The 14,659-nt window shown below is 25.3% G+C and overlaps 1 protein-coding gene across 1 annotated transcript in view; it reads right to left on the bottom strand.

Annotated features, from left to right (window-relative positions):
• The window catches only part of LOC111620697 (uncharacterized protein KIAA1109-like), a 185,047-nt gene that overhangs the window by 45,824 nt on the left and 124,564 nt on the right, over nucleotides 1-14,659 (bottom strand). The window contains exons 41-52 of the mRNA XM_023362685.1: nucleotides 12,240-12,386; nucleotides 10,775-10,968; nucleotides 10,396-10,538; nucleotides 10,198-10,321; nucleotides 10,006-10,109; nucleotides 8,280-8,484; nucleotides 7,901-8,043; nucleotides 7,703-7,826; nucleotides 7,511-7,614; nucleotides 6,123-6,338; nucleotides 5,259-5,474; nucleotides 2,951-3,151 (exon numbers count right to left, since the gene is read on the bottom strand). Of these exons, the coding sequence (XP_023218453.1) occupies nucleotides 2,951-3,151; nucleotides 5,259-5,474; nucleotides 6,123-6,338; nucleotides 7,511-7,614; nucleotides 7,703-7,826; nucleotides 7,901-8,043; nucleotides 8,280-8,484; nucleotides 10,006-10,109; nucleotides 10,198-10,321; nucleotides 10,396-10,538; nucleotides 10,775-10,968; nucleotides 12,240-12,386 (1,921 nt within the window). The remainder of the gene's footprint in view (nucleotides 1-2,950; nucleotides 3,152-5,258; nucleotides 5,475-6,122; nucleotides 6,339-7,510; nucleotides 7,615-7,702; nucleotides 7,827-7,900; nucleotides 8,044-8,279; nucleotides 8,485-10,005; nucleotides 10,110-10,197; nucleotides 10,322-10,395; nucleotides 10,539-10,774; nucleotides 10,969-12,239; nucleotides 12,387-14,659) is intronic.

Here is a 14,659-nt window from a genome sequence, read left to right as displayed (position 1 = left end):
GCATGTAAAATAACTGAAAATATACTACAAATAAAATTCAACACTAAGTTTAAATTAATGAGGAATCTTGAAAATCAGAAAATAATGAAGCTGAAGTAAACAATAAGACATTAAAAAATGATAACAAAAAAACTAATTAATTTTGTGATGAATGATGTTATTTATATTTAAAAAAAAAATAAATGCCAAAAGGTAAACTAAGTCTATTTTTGTCATCAGTATTTCAAACTGAAGCCATCTAGTTTCCATAATTAAGCCCAGGGTTTATTTACAAAAATATCTGATAATATTGATAAAAACTTAATATAATTTCATTTATAATTTATTGATTACCAGATATTGCATCACCTTAATGATTTCTATCATTAGATTTCAAGAATTAGATTTTCAAGAATCAATTAAATTAAAAATTTCAAAAAAGCAGAACATTTGTTTAAAAAAATTACTTTTTCAGTCCTTGATCATCTTGTAAATCTCTAAATGTATCTTTGGTATGTAATACACATTTTCCACTATTAAAAAATACTTTTACATCTAATTCAAAGTCAATATTTGGCTCTGCCAATGGCTGTTTGGCTGAACTCATTCCGCTACTTGTTCCTCCAGGTGTAGTGTGTCCAGTCCTTTTTAAGTCATTTATCATTTTGCTGAAAATATAAAATGCAAAAAAAATTTTATCAACAATTTTTTCAAAATATTGTTTATTTTTAAGATTATAAATTAAATGTTTGTTTTGAAAGTTAATTTGAAAATAACAGTTTTCAAATAGATAAACATGTAACTATTTATAAATGAATAATAAACATTTTAAATGTAGCATTATCACACACGTTCACAAATAAACTCTTTCATGTTTTTGTGGATAAATATTCAGTTTATAAAGTTTATTATAATTATTAGCTATTACAATTTATATTTTGGTGACCAGTTCTTTGTTAATTAAAATCAGCTTTCACTCTATATTTTCTTAGTAAATATATGTATTATTTATGAGTATTTTACCTCATAAAAATATTTTCAAATATTATTTGCATTGCTTAAATATTTTCTTTTTCTATTTATTTATTTACAAATACTGCCTTAACTTATCTAATTCTTATTTCAGATTACAATATTGTCTTCAATTATGAGAAATAATAACTTAATGAAAATGTTAATTTACAAAAATTATTTCATGTGATAGAAGCACTAAACATTTGTTTGGAAATTTAATGTCAGTAGAATTAGAAAGGCAGTCAATTGTAAAAGCAAATGGAAATACAAATATTCTTTCAATCACCAGTACAGTGTGTATTTCTATTAATAGGACTTATTAAACTGGTATATAAGATTACTNATAGAAGCACTAAACATTTGTTTGGAAATTTAATGTCAGTAGAATTAGAAAGGCAGTCAATTGTGAAAGCAAATGGAAATACAAATATTCTTTCAATCACCAGTACAGTGTGTATTTCTATTAATAGGACTTATTAAACTGGTATATAAGATTACTGCAAATCAGTCACAAAATTCATTTTCAGTAATCTTATATACCAGTTTAATAAGTCCTATTAATAGAAATACACACTGTACTGGTGATTGAAAGAATATTTGAATAAATTAAGAACATTAAGGCATATTAATTTAACAAATGGAAATAATTTATTTTTTCATGTGATCTGAATCAATTACCATACTGCAAGATAAGAAAATAAACAAATTAACAGGCAATATTATTATTTGAATTGAACAAAGTAAATTGAAGTGAAAAGACATTATTATTTAAGTTAATAAATTTAAACTGTCAGAACTATTTTCTGTATTATATTATTGAATCTACTAAAAATCATTTTTGATGTAAATCTAGGTGCATAACTGAGTGTCAAAAGTATACAAGTATGAGTAAGAAGGAGTACATAAATTAGGTATGAGATAAATAGAAAATTTTATACAAAATATCAAATTTACTTTTGGCATCATAATTAATAGACAACTGAAAACAATAGAACAGTTCATTGTTGTTCATCTCAGAATTTAGTCACCTTCTTTTGGTACCTATGATCATTATAAATACAAGAAAGTCACAAGCTGCATTGTTCCTTCAAATCTAAAAGTTATAATATCAGTTGCAAAATCAATGAATAAACTCCCTATAAAAGACTGGATTAAATATACTTTCACACAAAAAACACTCTTTTCCACATCAACCATGTTTCTGTTTAAAACAGACAAGTTTCTTATGAAAAGAAATCAGAAGAGATTTCAAAACAGATTTTTTAACTCAGTCATTATCCAAATCATCTGAAAGAATTAACTATCTGCAATCTTTTTAATATCTGAGTGAATACACCATTCATAGTAGTACTTCATTATGAATAAGAGAATTGGTTTAGCATTGGACCTAAAGCATTCATAGTGAAGAGATACAGAAGACCAAACTGGGAACCATTTTTCCAGTTTGGGAAAATAGTTTTTGAGAAGTCAAATATCATAATCATTCTCAGTGTTAATCATAACACATTTCAGAGCATGTAAAATAACTGAAAATATACTACAAATAAAATTCAACACTAAGTTTAAATTAATGAGGAATCTTGAAAATCAGAAAATAATGAAGCTGAAGTAAACAATAAGACATTAAAAAATGATAACAAAAAACTAATTAATTTTGTGATGAATGATGTTATTTATATTTAAAAAAAAATAAATGTCAAAAAGTAAACTAAGTCTATTTTTGTCATCAGTATTTCAAACTGAAGCCATCTAGTTTCCATAATTAAGCCCAGGGTTTATTTACAAAAATATCTGATAATATTGATAAAAACTTAATATAATTTCATTTATAATTTATTGATTACCAGATATTGCATCACCTTAATGATTTCTATCATTAGATTTCAAGAATTAGATTTTCAAGAATCAATTAAATTAAAAATTTCAAAAAAGCAGAACATTTGTTTAAAAAAATTACTTTTTCAGTCCTTGATCATCTTGTAAATCTCTAAATGTATCTTTGGTATGTAATACACATTTTCCACTATTAAAAAATACTTTTACATCTAATTCAAAGTCAATATTTGGCTCTGCCAATGGCTGTTTGGCTGAACTCATTCCGCTACTTGTTCCTCCAGGTGTAGTGTGTCCAGTCCTTTTTAAGTCATTTATCATTTTGCTGAAAATATAAAAAGCAAAAAAAATTTTATCAACAATTTTTTCAAAATATTGTTTATTTTTAAGATTATAAATTAAATGTTTGTTTTGAAAGTTAATTTGAAAATAACAGTTTTCAAATAGATAAACATGTAACTATTTATAAATGAATAATAAACATTTTAAATGTAGCATTATCACACACATTCACAAATAAATTCTCTCATGTTTTCGTGAATAAATATTCAGATTATAAAGTTTATTATAATTATTAGCTATTACAGTTTATATTTTGGTGACCCAGTTCTTTGTTAATTAAAATCGGCTTTCACTCTATATTTTCTTAGTAAATATATGTATTATTTATGAGTTACCTCATAAAAATATTTTCAAATANATTCTAACTATATATATATATTATAATTCATAATGTACAGTACATGATTCATATAAAAAATGGCCACAGTTATGAATATTGTCTGATCATCTAAAATGACTGTAGTACTTGTACATTGGTACTAAAGTGAAAATCTTATTTAATTTGAACATGGTATTAGAACATCACTCATATGACTCATTTGAGTGTGAATGAAACTTAGTTAATCTAACAATTTTTCTCTAGTAACTTAGACATATTATAAGTGAAATTTTGCTTAAATTCATTGGGAAAATTATTGATAAGCAGCCCATGTAGGTATGATCCAATTTGAGATCTATAATTGAATTTAAAAATAGTAAGCTTACAAAAATATAAAAGAAACAAGAAAATAAAGCAGCAGGCAAAAAAATATATAAAATAATAAAAAGTGATCTGTAAGGAATATCAAAATTAGGCAACTTTCTAACTAAAAAGTGTTTAACAAATTGAAATGATACAATCAGCTGGGTACTATTTCAATCCTAATTTCAAATACTTTGGGAGTATTTAAAATTTTATCTGAAATACCTTACTTTTGCTAGGAGTTCAAGGAATTTGTATTTTCAATTGATATTTGGTACTTGATTAAAAATTTGAAATATTCCAAAATATTTCAAAAACTTAATACTTCAAACATTCAAGAATACTTGAAATGCTTAAAAATATATTTTAATGTTCAAGGATATTTAAACATACAAGGTAAGTTTCATATATTGATATATTGACGTTATATTAATGTGTGTATATATAAATATATATATGTATAAGTTATTTATATTTCTCACTTGTTTTATTTTATTTTTAATTTCACAAATTGAAATTTAAAAATTTTAGCCAATAAGCACATTATTGTCATCTGAGCAAACACAGTTTAAAGTAGGGTTTTATAAATAAAACCCTACTTCAAACTATATAAGATTTAATAAACCATTAATAAAATTTGGCTTTGAAACATGCCTAATTTTATTAACAATTTACCTAGAATCTTGTCTATTTTAAGGGGGAAAAAATCAAAGCAGTTGAAATAATAACTCTTAGACCACTAGATACAAAAAACTAGATAACAAAATGTGAAAAAATAAGAACTAAAAATAACAAACAATATTGAAGAAATAAAGACAGAAAAAACAGTTTGAATATATTGAAAGAATTGCTCAAAACTGTTGGGATAAATTAGCAATAAATATCATCCTACAGGAAAAATATATAGAGAAAAATTAAGATGAATATGAAGAAATAAATTTTAGGCCAATTCAGACAGATATCTGCTAATCTGTGAAGTCATGAAAATGATTTCATTTTACATTCCACTACAAACTTAAATATACAGTATATGTACAATAATCACAGTAATTATTTTTTAGAGGCGAGTATAATTTAAAATTTAATACAAATGCAGAAAAGCTAGTTATGCTATTGTTTATATTTCTGTTTCAAAAATTTTTTTGTGACATAAATCAAACAAATTTTGTATTCTGAAAACAGCTGTTTGACATATCTTAATATTAAAAAGTTATATCAGAGGGTAAATTACAGTTTTTGAATGACTTTAAATTATAATTCTCTTTATTTATAAATAGTATGTCATAAAGCTAGTATATTTTTAATATTCTTTCATTTATAAGCTTATACAAGAATGAATATATAATAGAATAGTTATAATATGAAAAATATTTCACTTTGTATACAACCAAAAAATTGTAGTACTTACTTTGAGCAATCATTATTAAGAAAATCTTGTTCTGTGCCAGCTTCTGAACTACTTGAAGATTTTGGAGGCACATTTTCCATAGAAGGTGATATAGAAGGTGACTTTGAAACATTAGCAATTCCTATATCTGTGCATTGTGAAGGAGGTGTAGGAGTTTCACTAGGACAGAGTTCAGCACTCAAACTAGATGTAAACACACTATCAAGTGATAGTTCCCTAAAATTAAATTTTAAATATAATAATAATAAATTTAATTATTTCAATAGTTTTTATATAAGAATAAAATTATGTAAAATGACAGAAAAACCTATAACTTCTAGTAACTAAAGTATATGCTATCATGGATTTTTATGTAATCACAAAATCANAATTAAGATGAATATGAAGAAATAAATTTTAGGCCAATTCAGACAGATATCTGCTAATCTGTGAAGTCATGAAAATGATTTCATTTTACATTCCACTACAAACTTAAATATACAGTATATGTACAATAATCACAGTAATTATTTTTTAGAGGCGAGTATAATTTAAAATTTAATACAAATGCAGAAAAGCTAGTTATGCTATTGTTTATATTTCTGTTTCAAAAATTTTTTTGTGACATAAATCAAACAAATTTTGTATTCTGAAAACAGCTGTTTGACATATCTTAATATTAAAAAGTTATATCAGAGGGTAAATTACAGTTTTTGAATGACTTTAAATTATAATTCTCTTTATTTATAAATAGTATGTCATAAAGCTAGTATATTTTTAATATTCTTTCATTTATAAGCTTATACAAGAATGAATATATAATAGAATAGTTATAATATGAAAAATATTTCACTTTGTATACAACCAAAAAATTGTAGTACTTACTTTGAGCAATCATTATTAAGAAAATCTTGTTCTGTGCCAGCTTCTGAACTACTTGAAGATTTTGGAGGCACATTTTCCATAGAAGGTGATATAGAAGGTGACTTTGAAACATTAGCAATTCCTATATCTGTGCATTGTGAAGGAGGTGTAGGAGTTTCACTAGGACAGAGTTCAGCACTCAAACTAGATGTAAACACACTATCAAGTGATAGTTCCCTAAAATTAAATTTTAAATATAATAATAATAAATTTAATTATTTCAATAGTTTTTATATAAGAATAAAATTATGTAAAATGACAGAAAAACCTATAACTTCTAGTAACTAAAGTATATGCTATCATGGATTTTTATGTAATCACAAAATCAGATAACTGTTTAATTTGAAATTTATTTTCATTCATAAAAAGTAAATAATTTTAAATTAGTTTGATCAAATTTTTAAGGACAAATATATACACATATATACAGTATTACAAACTAGAAAGAAAGAAAAAGAAAAGAAAGAAAGAAAAAGAAAAGAAATAATCATAACAAATAAGCAAACACTATCAGTGAAATATGATATAGAACAAATAAAAAATCCTTAATTGAATAACATATTTAAATCATCCATATTTTTTAAAATATGTTTTTATATTTTTTTTTAAATATCTATTAATATAAATCTTTCCTTTTCTTTATTCCACACATAAATGGACAGTAGACAATTGACTTCTGATTTAGATAAATTATACAAATTCAGTTGAAAATGTTTTTAAATTGTGTGTTTCATATTTACACAATCTACATAATTTATTGTATTTTTCATTATAATATGGGTAAAAAATCTTTATCTGATTTAGTACATACATATTTATGACAAACAAATTTATTTCTGATTATTTCAGCTTATGTATGATAACTTAAATATATTCTTAAAAGTATCTTTTTCGTTTTTTAGTTTAAATTAAGACAATAACTAAACACATTTTCTCAAATTAAGATGCAATATACATACTAATTATCAAAATTTAAATAATTTTCTAATACTTGAAATACAGCTATACATTTCATGATTTCATTAGATTTTAATACAATGATTCTTCAAATTTAAATTTTCATTCAAAATAACATCGTTAATGATATTTGACTGACTTAAAATTTGATATGCAATTTTTAGATAAATCATATCACATACTGCTGATTTATTTTTATTACAAAGAATTTCGTAACCTAATTTACAACATTAATAGACATTTCTAATGNTTATTATAACAGTTTATATATGTACTATTTCATTGAAGATAATAAGAAAGGTAACTTAAGGTTAATGCTGTTTATAGATTGAATAAAATATTTTAACATATGCAACTAAATAATAGTAATTTTGCAATAATTAATTCATTACCCATTTTTTTCATTGTTGCCATCTGGAAAGAATAAAGACATAGATTGTAAAGGTGCTCCTCCAGATCTAACTCCAAGTCCTAATTTGTCTCTGAATGATGTTGCCTGTTATCAGCAACCAAGATATCAAAAATATGTTAATAATAATATATACATGATATATGCATAAATATTTAAAATTAATGAAATATACTTTAACACTCTGTCTTCTTAATCTTTTTATTACATCTCGGCGAAAATCATTAAAAACAGCTGCTTCTAGTTCATGTAATCTTCTTACTTCTTGCTCAATTGTATTTTGGCTTGCACCTAGTAATCTATTAAAAGAAATAAATCAAACAATTTATAAAATTAATTCAAACAGCTTATACAAAAATGTTTAAACTTTTACCTTAAATCATTAATGATTTTGGCCTGTTCATTCATTTCCTTTTCTATAAGTCTAGATCGCTTTTTAGCATCTAAACAGGGATCTAACAGAAAAGGTGGAAGAGATTCTACAAATGTACTTCCTTTTCGTATTATAACTGGTTCCTGTAATTTATAAACATTTTCCAAGTAAAAATAATTATAATACACTTACAATTTATTAAAATATATTTGAATAACTGAAATTTCCAAACATATCTGATGATAACTCCAAATTATTAGATTATAAAAATTAATTTTGATTGAAACTTAGATAAATTAAACTTATTAGTCAGATATATTTTTCATTATATAATAGGTATGACAGATTATATAATAATTTAAATTTCTTTAAGTCTTACTGGAGCAACTGGACCATTTAAACCAGATGGTCCTTCAATAGTACTGAAATCCACACCATCTCCTTCATCATCTCCTGTTAAAGCTGTAAGTGTTTTGAATAATGCAGAAAGTTGTTTGCCAATGTTGGTGTCTACATGAATATCTACACCTTCCATTTGCCACTGTACATTAAGTATCCATTTAGCACTATAACCTGGAATATAATAAAATATTCATTAATTTCAAAATATTATTTATGATTTTTAACTATAATTTTTGATGAATTAAAATTTTATATTCAAACCTTATTAAATAATTTGAAAAATATCAAATATGAAATCATTATACTAATCTCAAAAACCATTAATTTGTCTCAAATTAGCAATTTGAAAAGTAAAGGCTACACTCTCTGGATCATAGATTTGGTAAGGCTTGTATCATACAGAATGTCAAAAAATGCAAAATCAAAGTAGATGCCATTAGAAAATAATGGATAAGAAAAGGAAGTTTCAATTTTATGAAATTTCCTAATGAGTTTAAAAGTACAGTAGAACATTGATTATCCAAACAATTCAGGATTGGGGATATTCGGATAACTGATCATATACGAAAAAATATATTAACCTATCCCATGTTGAACTTTTTCTCTGTTGCATATTGCTTTGTGTTGAATTTTCATCAATGTTAAGCCTAACAAAAATTTTTAAAAAAATAATAATCATGGCTATTGTATTGTTAAAAATTATTTATTTTGCACAAACAAAATAAATATATTGAAAAATAAAAAAACAAAAGATTATATTTTGGAAGTTAATCTAGTATCAAAAACGTTATGATTCAGCATGACACACAACCCGAAACAAAGAAAAATAAACAAACTAATAATATGATTTAAGTATGCCAAAAGATTGGATATTTGGCATATAGCTCCCTGTCTTGAATAGTTTAAAATACCAATGCACAACCACCTTCAAACTAATCGCCTTGTACAATGATACTCTTTTCCCAACACTTGTACAGCTTCTAGAAGCATCTCTGTAAGCCATCTTTTGTACCTGTAAAACTACCTGTAAAACCTCTTGTGATGCTGCTTTTACATCATTTGATGACTCAAAATGAATATCAAAATAATCTCAGACCATTTATGGACAGATAAAATCTTGCATTTGGATGAGTCTATGTCCAGATATGTAGTATTTAGGTGAGTCCATCCATCATAAACAGCCCAAGATCATTTTTTATTAATGTATTAAAATGTTATTACAATGCATTAGTATGACTAAAATATTATTATTAATATATTATAATGTATATTGGATAATTTATACACATTATTAAAACATATATTGAAAAATAAAAATAAATTTTTGACAGGAACCAAACTTTATTTAATGTAAACATATTAAAAAAAACTATACAATGCAAATAATGGAGTGTTTCATCACTGCTATTGATTCACTGACCCAACCTTTCCATATGCTGTATTCATGAAATAGTTTAACAGACAAAAAATTTCTGTCCTTTAAGAAAGAAATTGTTTGTTAAATCAAAGGCCTACTGTATAAAACAATAGAAATTCATTAAAGAATGTCACTACAATTAATTTATTATAACAGTTTATATATGTACTATTTCATTGAAGATAATAAGAAAGGTAACTTAAGGTTAATGCTGTTTATAGATTGAATAAAATATTTTAACATATGCAACTAAATAATAGTAATTTTGCAATAATTAATTCATTACCCATTTTTTTCATTGTTGCCATCTGGAAAGAATAAAGACATAGATTGTAAAGGTGCTCCTCCAGATCTAACTCCAAGTCCTAATTTGTCTCTGAATGATGTTGCCTGTTATCAGCAACCAAGATATCAAAAATATGTTAATAATAATATATACATGATATATGCATAAATATTTAAAATTAATGAAATATACTTTAACACTCTGTCTTCTTAATCTTTTTATTACATCTCGGCGAAAATCATTAAAAACAGCTGCTTCTAGTTCATGTAATCTTCTTACTTCTTGCTCAATTGTATTTTGGCTTGCACCTAGTAATCTATTAAAAGAAATAAATCAAACAATTTATAAAATTAATTCAAACAGCTTATACAAAAATGTTTAAACTTTTACCTTAAATCATTAATGATTTTGGCCTGTTCATTCATTTCCTTTTCTATAAGTCTAGATCGCTTTTTAGCATCTAAACAGGGATCTAACAGAAAAGGTGGAAGAGATTCTACAAATGTACTTCCTTTTCGTATTATAACTGGTTCCTGTAATTTATAAACATTTTCCAAGTAAAAATAATTATAATACACTTACAATTTATTAAAATATATTTGAATAACTGAAATTTCCAAACATATCTGATGATAACTCCAAATTATTAGATTATAAAAATTAATTTTGATTGAAACTTAGATAAATTAAACTTATTAGTCAGATATATTTTTCATTATATAATAGGTATGACAGATTATATAATAATTTAAATTTCTTTAAGTCTTACTGGAGCAACTGGACCATTTAAACCAGATGGTCCTTCAATAGTACTGAAATCCACACCATCTCCTTCATCATCTCCTGTTAAAGCTGTAAGTGTTTTGAATAATGCAGAAAGTTGTTTGCCAATGTTGGTGTCTACATGAATATCTACACCTTCCATTTGCCACTGTACATTAAGTATCCATTTAGCACTATAACCTGGAATATAATAAAATATTCATTAATTTCAAAATATTATTTATGATTTTTAACTATAATTTTTGATGAATTAAAATTTTATATTCAAACCTTATTAAATAATTTGAAAAATATCAAATATGAAATCATTATACTAATCTCAAAAACCATTAATTTGTCTCAAATTAGCAATTTGAAAAGTAAAGGCTACACTCTCTGGATCATAGATTTGGTAAGGCTTGTATCATACAGAATGTCAAAAAATGCAAAATCAAAGTAGATGCCATTAGAAAATAATGGATAAGAAAAGGAAGTTTCAATTTTATGAAATTTCCTAATGAGTTTAAAAGTACAGTAGAACATTGATTATCCAAACAATTCAGGATTGGGGATATTCGGATAACTGATCATATACGAAAAAATATATTAACCTATCCCATGTTGAACTTTTTCTCTGTTGCATATTGCTTTGTGTTGAATTTTCATCAATGTTAAGCCTAACAAAAATTTTAAAAAAAATAATAATCATGGCTATTGTATTGTTAAAAATTATTTATTTTGCACAAACAAAATAAATATATTGAAAAATAAAAAAACAAAAGATTATATTTTGGAAGTTAATCTAGTATCAAAAACGTTATGATTCAGCATGACACACAACCCGACACGCAGCCCTCAGAAAAACACCACACAAAACAAGCAAAACTCACCACTCACAATGGAGGAAAAAAAGCCTTGTTCAAATACTGGCGTGTCCTTAAGTACCCTCTTGTGGTTACGCCAGTGCTGCCAGCTAAAACATGCACACCAACAAAAATAATATTTGAGTAGCCCAAGACATAGCCAAATATTGTAGCACCACAACACTAGTAGAAATTTGAATTTGCCGATTGGAACGCTTTCAGTTAACCAATGTTTCGGTTGATCGGTATTCAGATAATCAATGCTCTACTGCATCTTCATATTTTGAATAATGGTTTATGACTGTAAATATAGTTTGTATTTCATAGCATCATAAATCATGGATGAAATTGCAATAGAATTTTATTGTTATAATTAACAATTATATTAAGTGTTTAGTGATCAAAATGCAATGTTTTAAGCATTTTACATTGTAACATAATAGTTTATTATTCATATTTTTTTCTCTGCATTTTACTGTGTTTTAATTACATTTGAGGATAAGGATGGAGTTTTAACTTGAAGTTGTAATATAATATTAGAATTTTATAAATGTAATTGTAAGCAACAGTAATAATTGAATTTCATTAAATTATTGTATTAATACTTACCACTTCCTTGAGAAACAAGTGTACGAGAACATATTTCATATGTTCCTTCAGATACAACACAAAGATTCATAATATTAGTATCATTAGGATCAGGTTTCCAATCATCCAATGATGTTTCAAAATCATCAGCAAATCTTATACATAAACCTAAAATTAAATAATATAAATTTTTAAAATACAAAAGCTATTCAAAATTAACTTGCATTTTTTAATAGTATAAATGATAAATAAAAATAAAATAAAACTTTTTTGGTTGAAAAAGTTGGCAATATGCAAATAAAATCATATGAGTGAATGTTCTAGAAAAAGTTTTTAGCACAGATATTTTAAAACAAATGGAAAGGAAAAAGATTGAGGCAGTTGTACAGCAACAAATTTAAACTTTTAATCAAAGAAGACACTAAACTACACTGAAACTTATTGAACATTATTAATACAAGGTAGGATCTCTTTTCTATCAAAAAGAGGTACAGGTTGAGAATCTTTTATCTGAAATGCTTGGGACCAAAAGTGTTTTGATTACTAAATATTTGTATATTGGCATCTGATTTCATTTAATTTGATTTGATCTATATTAGTATGATTTGATTTCTTTTCAAGTTACTTATTTAGGAATTTTTATTAATTTTTGATAAAACAGAAAATTTTCATATATCTATATGAATACATTTTTTAAAAAATTTATCTACTGTAAAAGTGTGAAAATATTTTTAAAACATATTTACATAGACTGATCTGTCTGCAAGAATGCACATTTATTTAAATTTTGAATTTATATATATGTAATTCTCATGAAGTTTATCAGCCAGGTAAAATGCCTGGCAATAAAGGACCTAGGGAGTAGGGTTTCTCATTTCTCAGTTTTTTGCTTGTCTCGGGATTCCAGGAAAAAAGTGAACTGTTTTCCAGGATCCCGAGATATAATTAATTATTTTTAAGATATAAAATAAATGTTAAAATCGAATGATATAATTATTTTTCATTTTTAAGTAACTTAATACAACCTGCAACCTCCAAAATAATAATAATAATAATGCTGTGTAAAATATGTATAAAAAATTCAAATAGAAAAAGTTTATTAAAGTTTGTTGGAAACTGCTTACAACAAAAATGCCTTTGAATTGAGTTGAAAATTTAAAGAAACAAATGAACTTAGATCAAACTTCTAACTTAGAAGGTAATTTTTGTTTTTTAAATAAAACATAATACAAAATACGGGGTCTTTATAATTAAAGTTCTACTTTAAAATGGCCATAAAAGGAAAACTACTGGACAAATTGTTATCAAACTTGGTAATAGTTTACAGGACATCATGAGATTTTATTTTTCACAAAAAAAAAAAAAAGTTAAAAACTAACCACCAATGGGGAATGCTGCTGTATGCAATATTGGTGAATGAAATAAGACATAAAGACATCAGTTGAAAATGTTTTTAATCGTTTCTAAAATGTGTTACAAAGTATGTTCAATGTGGCGTCCACCATTTTCTGAAAACAAGTTAAATAACATTACTGCATTATCAACAGTAGCTCTTAGAATATCAAGAGGAATGTTATGGACATGTTAGTGTATCACATTTTTCGATTCTGCCAAATTGTTCATTTTCAACCATGTCTTCATGTCTTATTTTGTTTAACAATATTACATACAGAGCCATTCCCCGCTGGTGGTGAGTTTTTGAACTATTTTTTTTTGTGGAAAATAAAATCCCATGACATCCTGTAAACTATTACCGAGTTTGATAACATTTTGTCCAGTAGTTTTCCTTTTATGGCTATTTCAAAGTGAAACTTTAATTATAAAGACCCTGTATTATTGTAAATTTTTATAAGATTTTAAAAAGCAAAGATGGTCAATACTCTGATCACTCAATTTGATTCTTATTTTACTAAAGAAAAGTCCTGCTACTGAGAATGCTCTTTTCAATTCAATTGATGTGGATGGAATCGTCTTTAATGTATTTAAGAGAAGATGGATGTTGTGTTTTTTTCACCCGTAGCCTGAAAGATTTCTACTTCATTTTTGAGATGCGTTACAGTATTTCTTTTGCTGTCTAGTATTCTTGATTTGTCTACCTTGGCTGCTTTAATAGCAGCATCAGTTTATAACCAGATAATTTGGCAGTTTGTTTGGCTTTAATAATCAAGTTTATGAAGAAAAAACTTTATACTTGCATACTTTGTACTCATTTGATTCCTTGCCCAATTTGCACAACCTGGCATAATACAGTTATTGAAGCTACTGGGCATAATTAAAAATTAAGACAGCATAAGCACAATTACTCCAGATATTACTGGTTCTGACAAAGAATTTTCAGAGTCCTGTCACAAATAGGCTACATATTGATTATTGACAATCTGTGACATGCTTTAATAAGCAAAAATTTAAAAAACTAATAAGCAGGCTTAAAATTAATAAAT

This window comes from Centruroides sculpturatus, unplaced genomic scaffold, assembly GCF_000671375.1.
Source record: "Centruroides sculpturatus isolate CEXI.00-Female unplaced genomic scaffold, Cexi_2.0 scaffold243, whole genome shotgun sequence".
Classification (NCBI taxonomy): Eukaryota; Metazoa; Arthropoda; class Arachnida; order Scorpiones; family Buthidae; genus Centruroides; species Centruroides sculpturatus.
The sequence above is the reverse complement of the archived record's forward strand: the minus strand, read 5'-3'. Positions and strand labels throughout refer to the sequence as shown.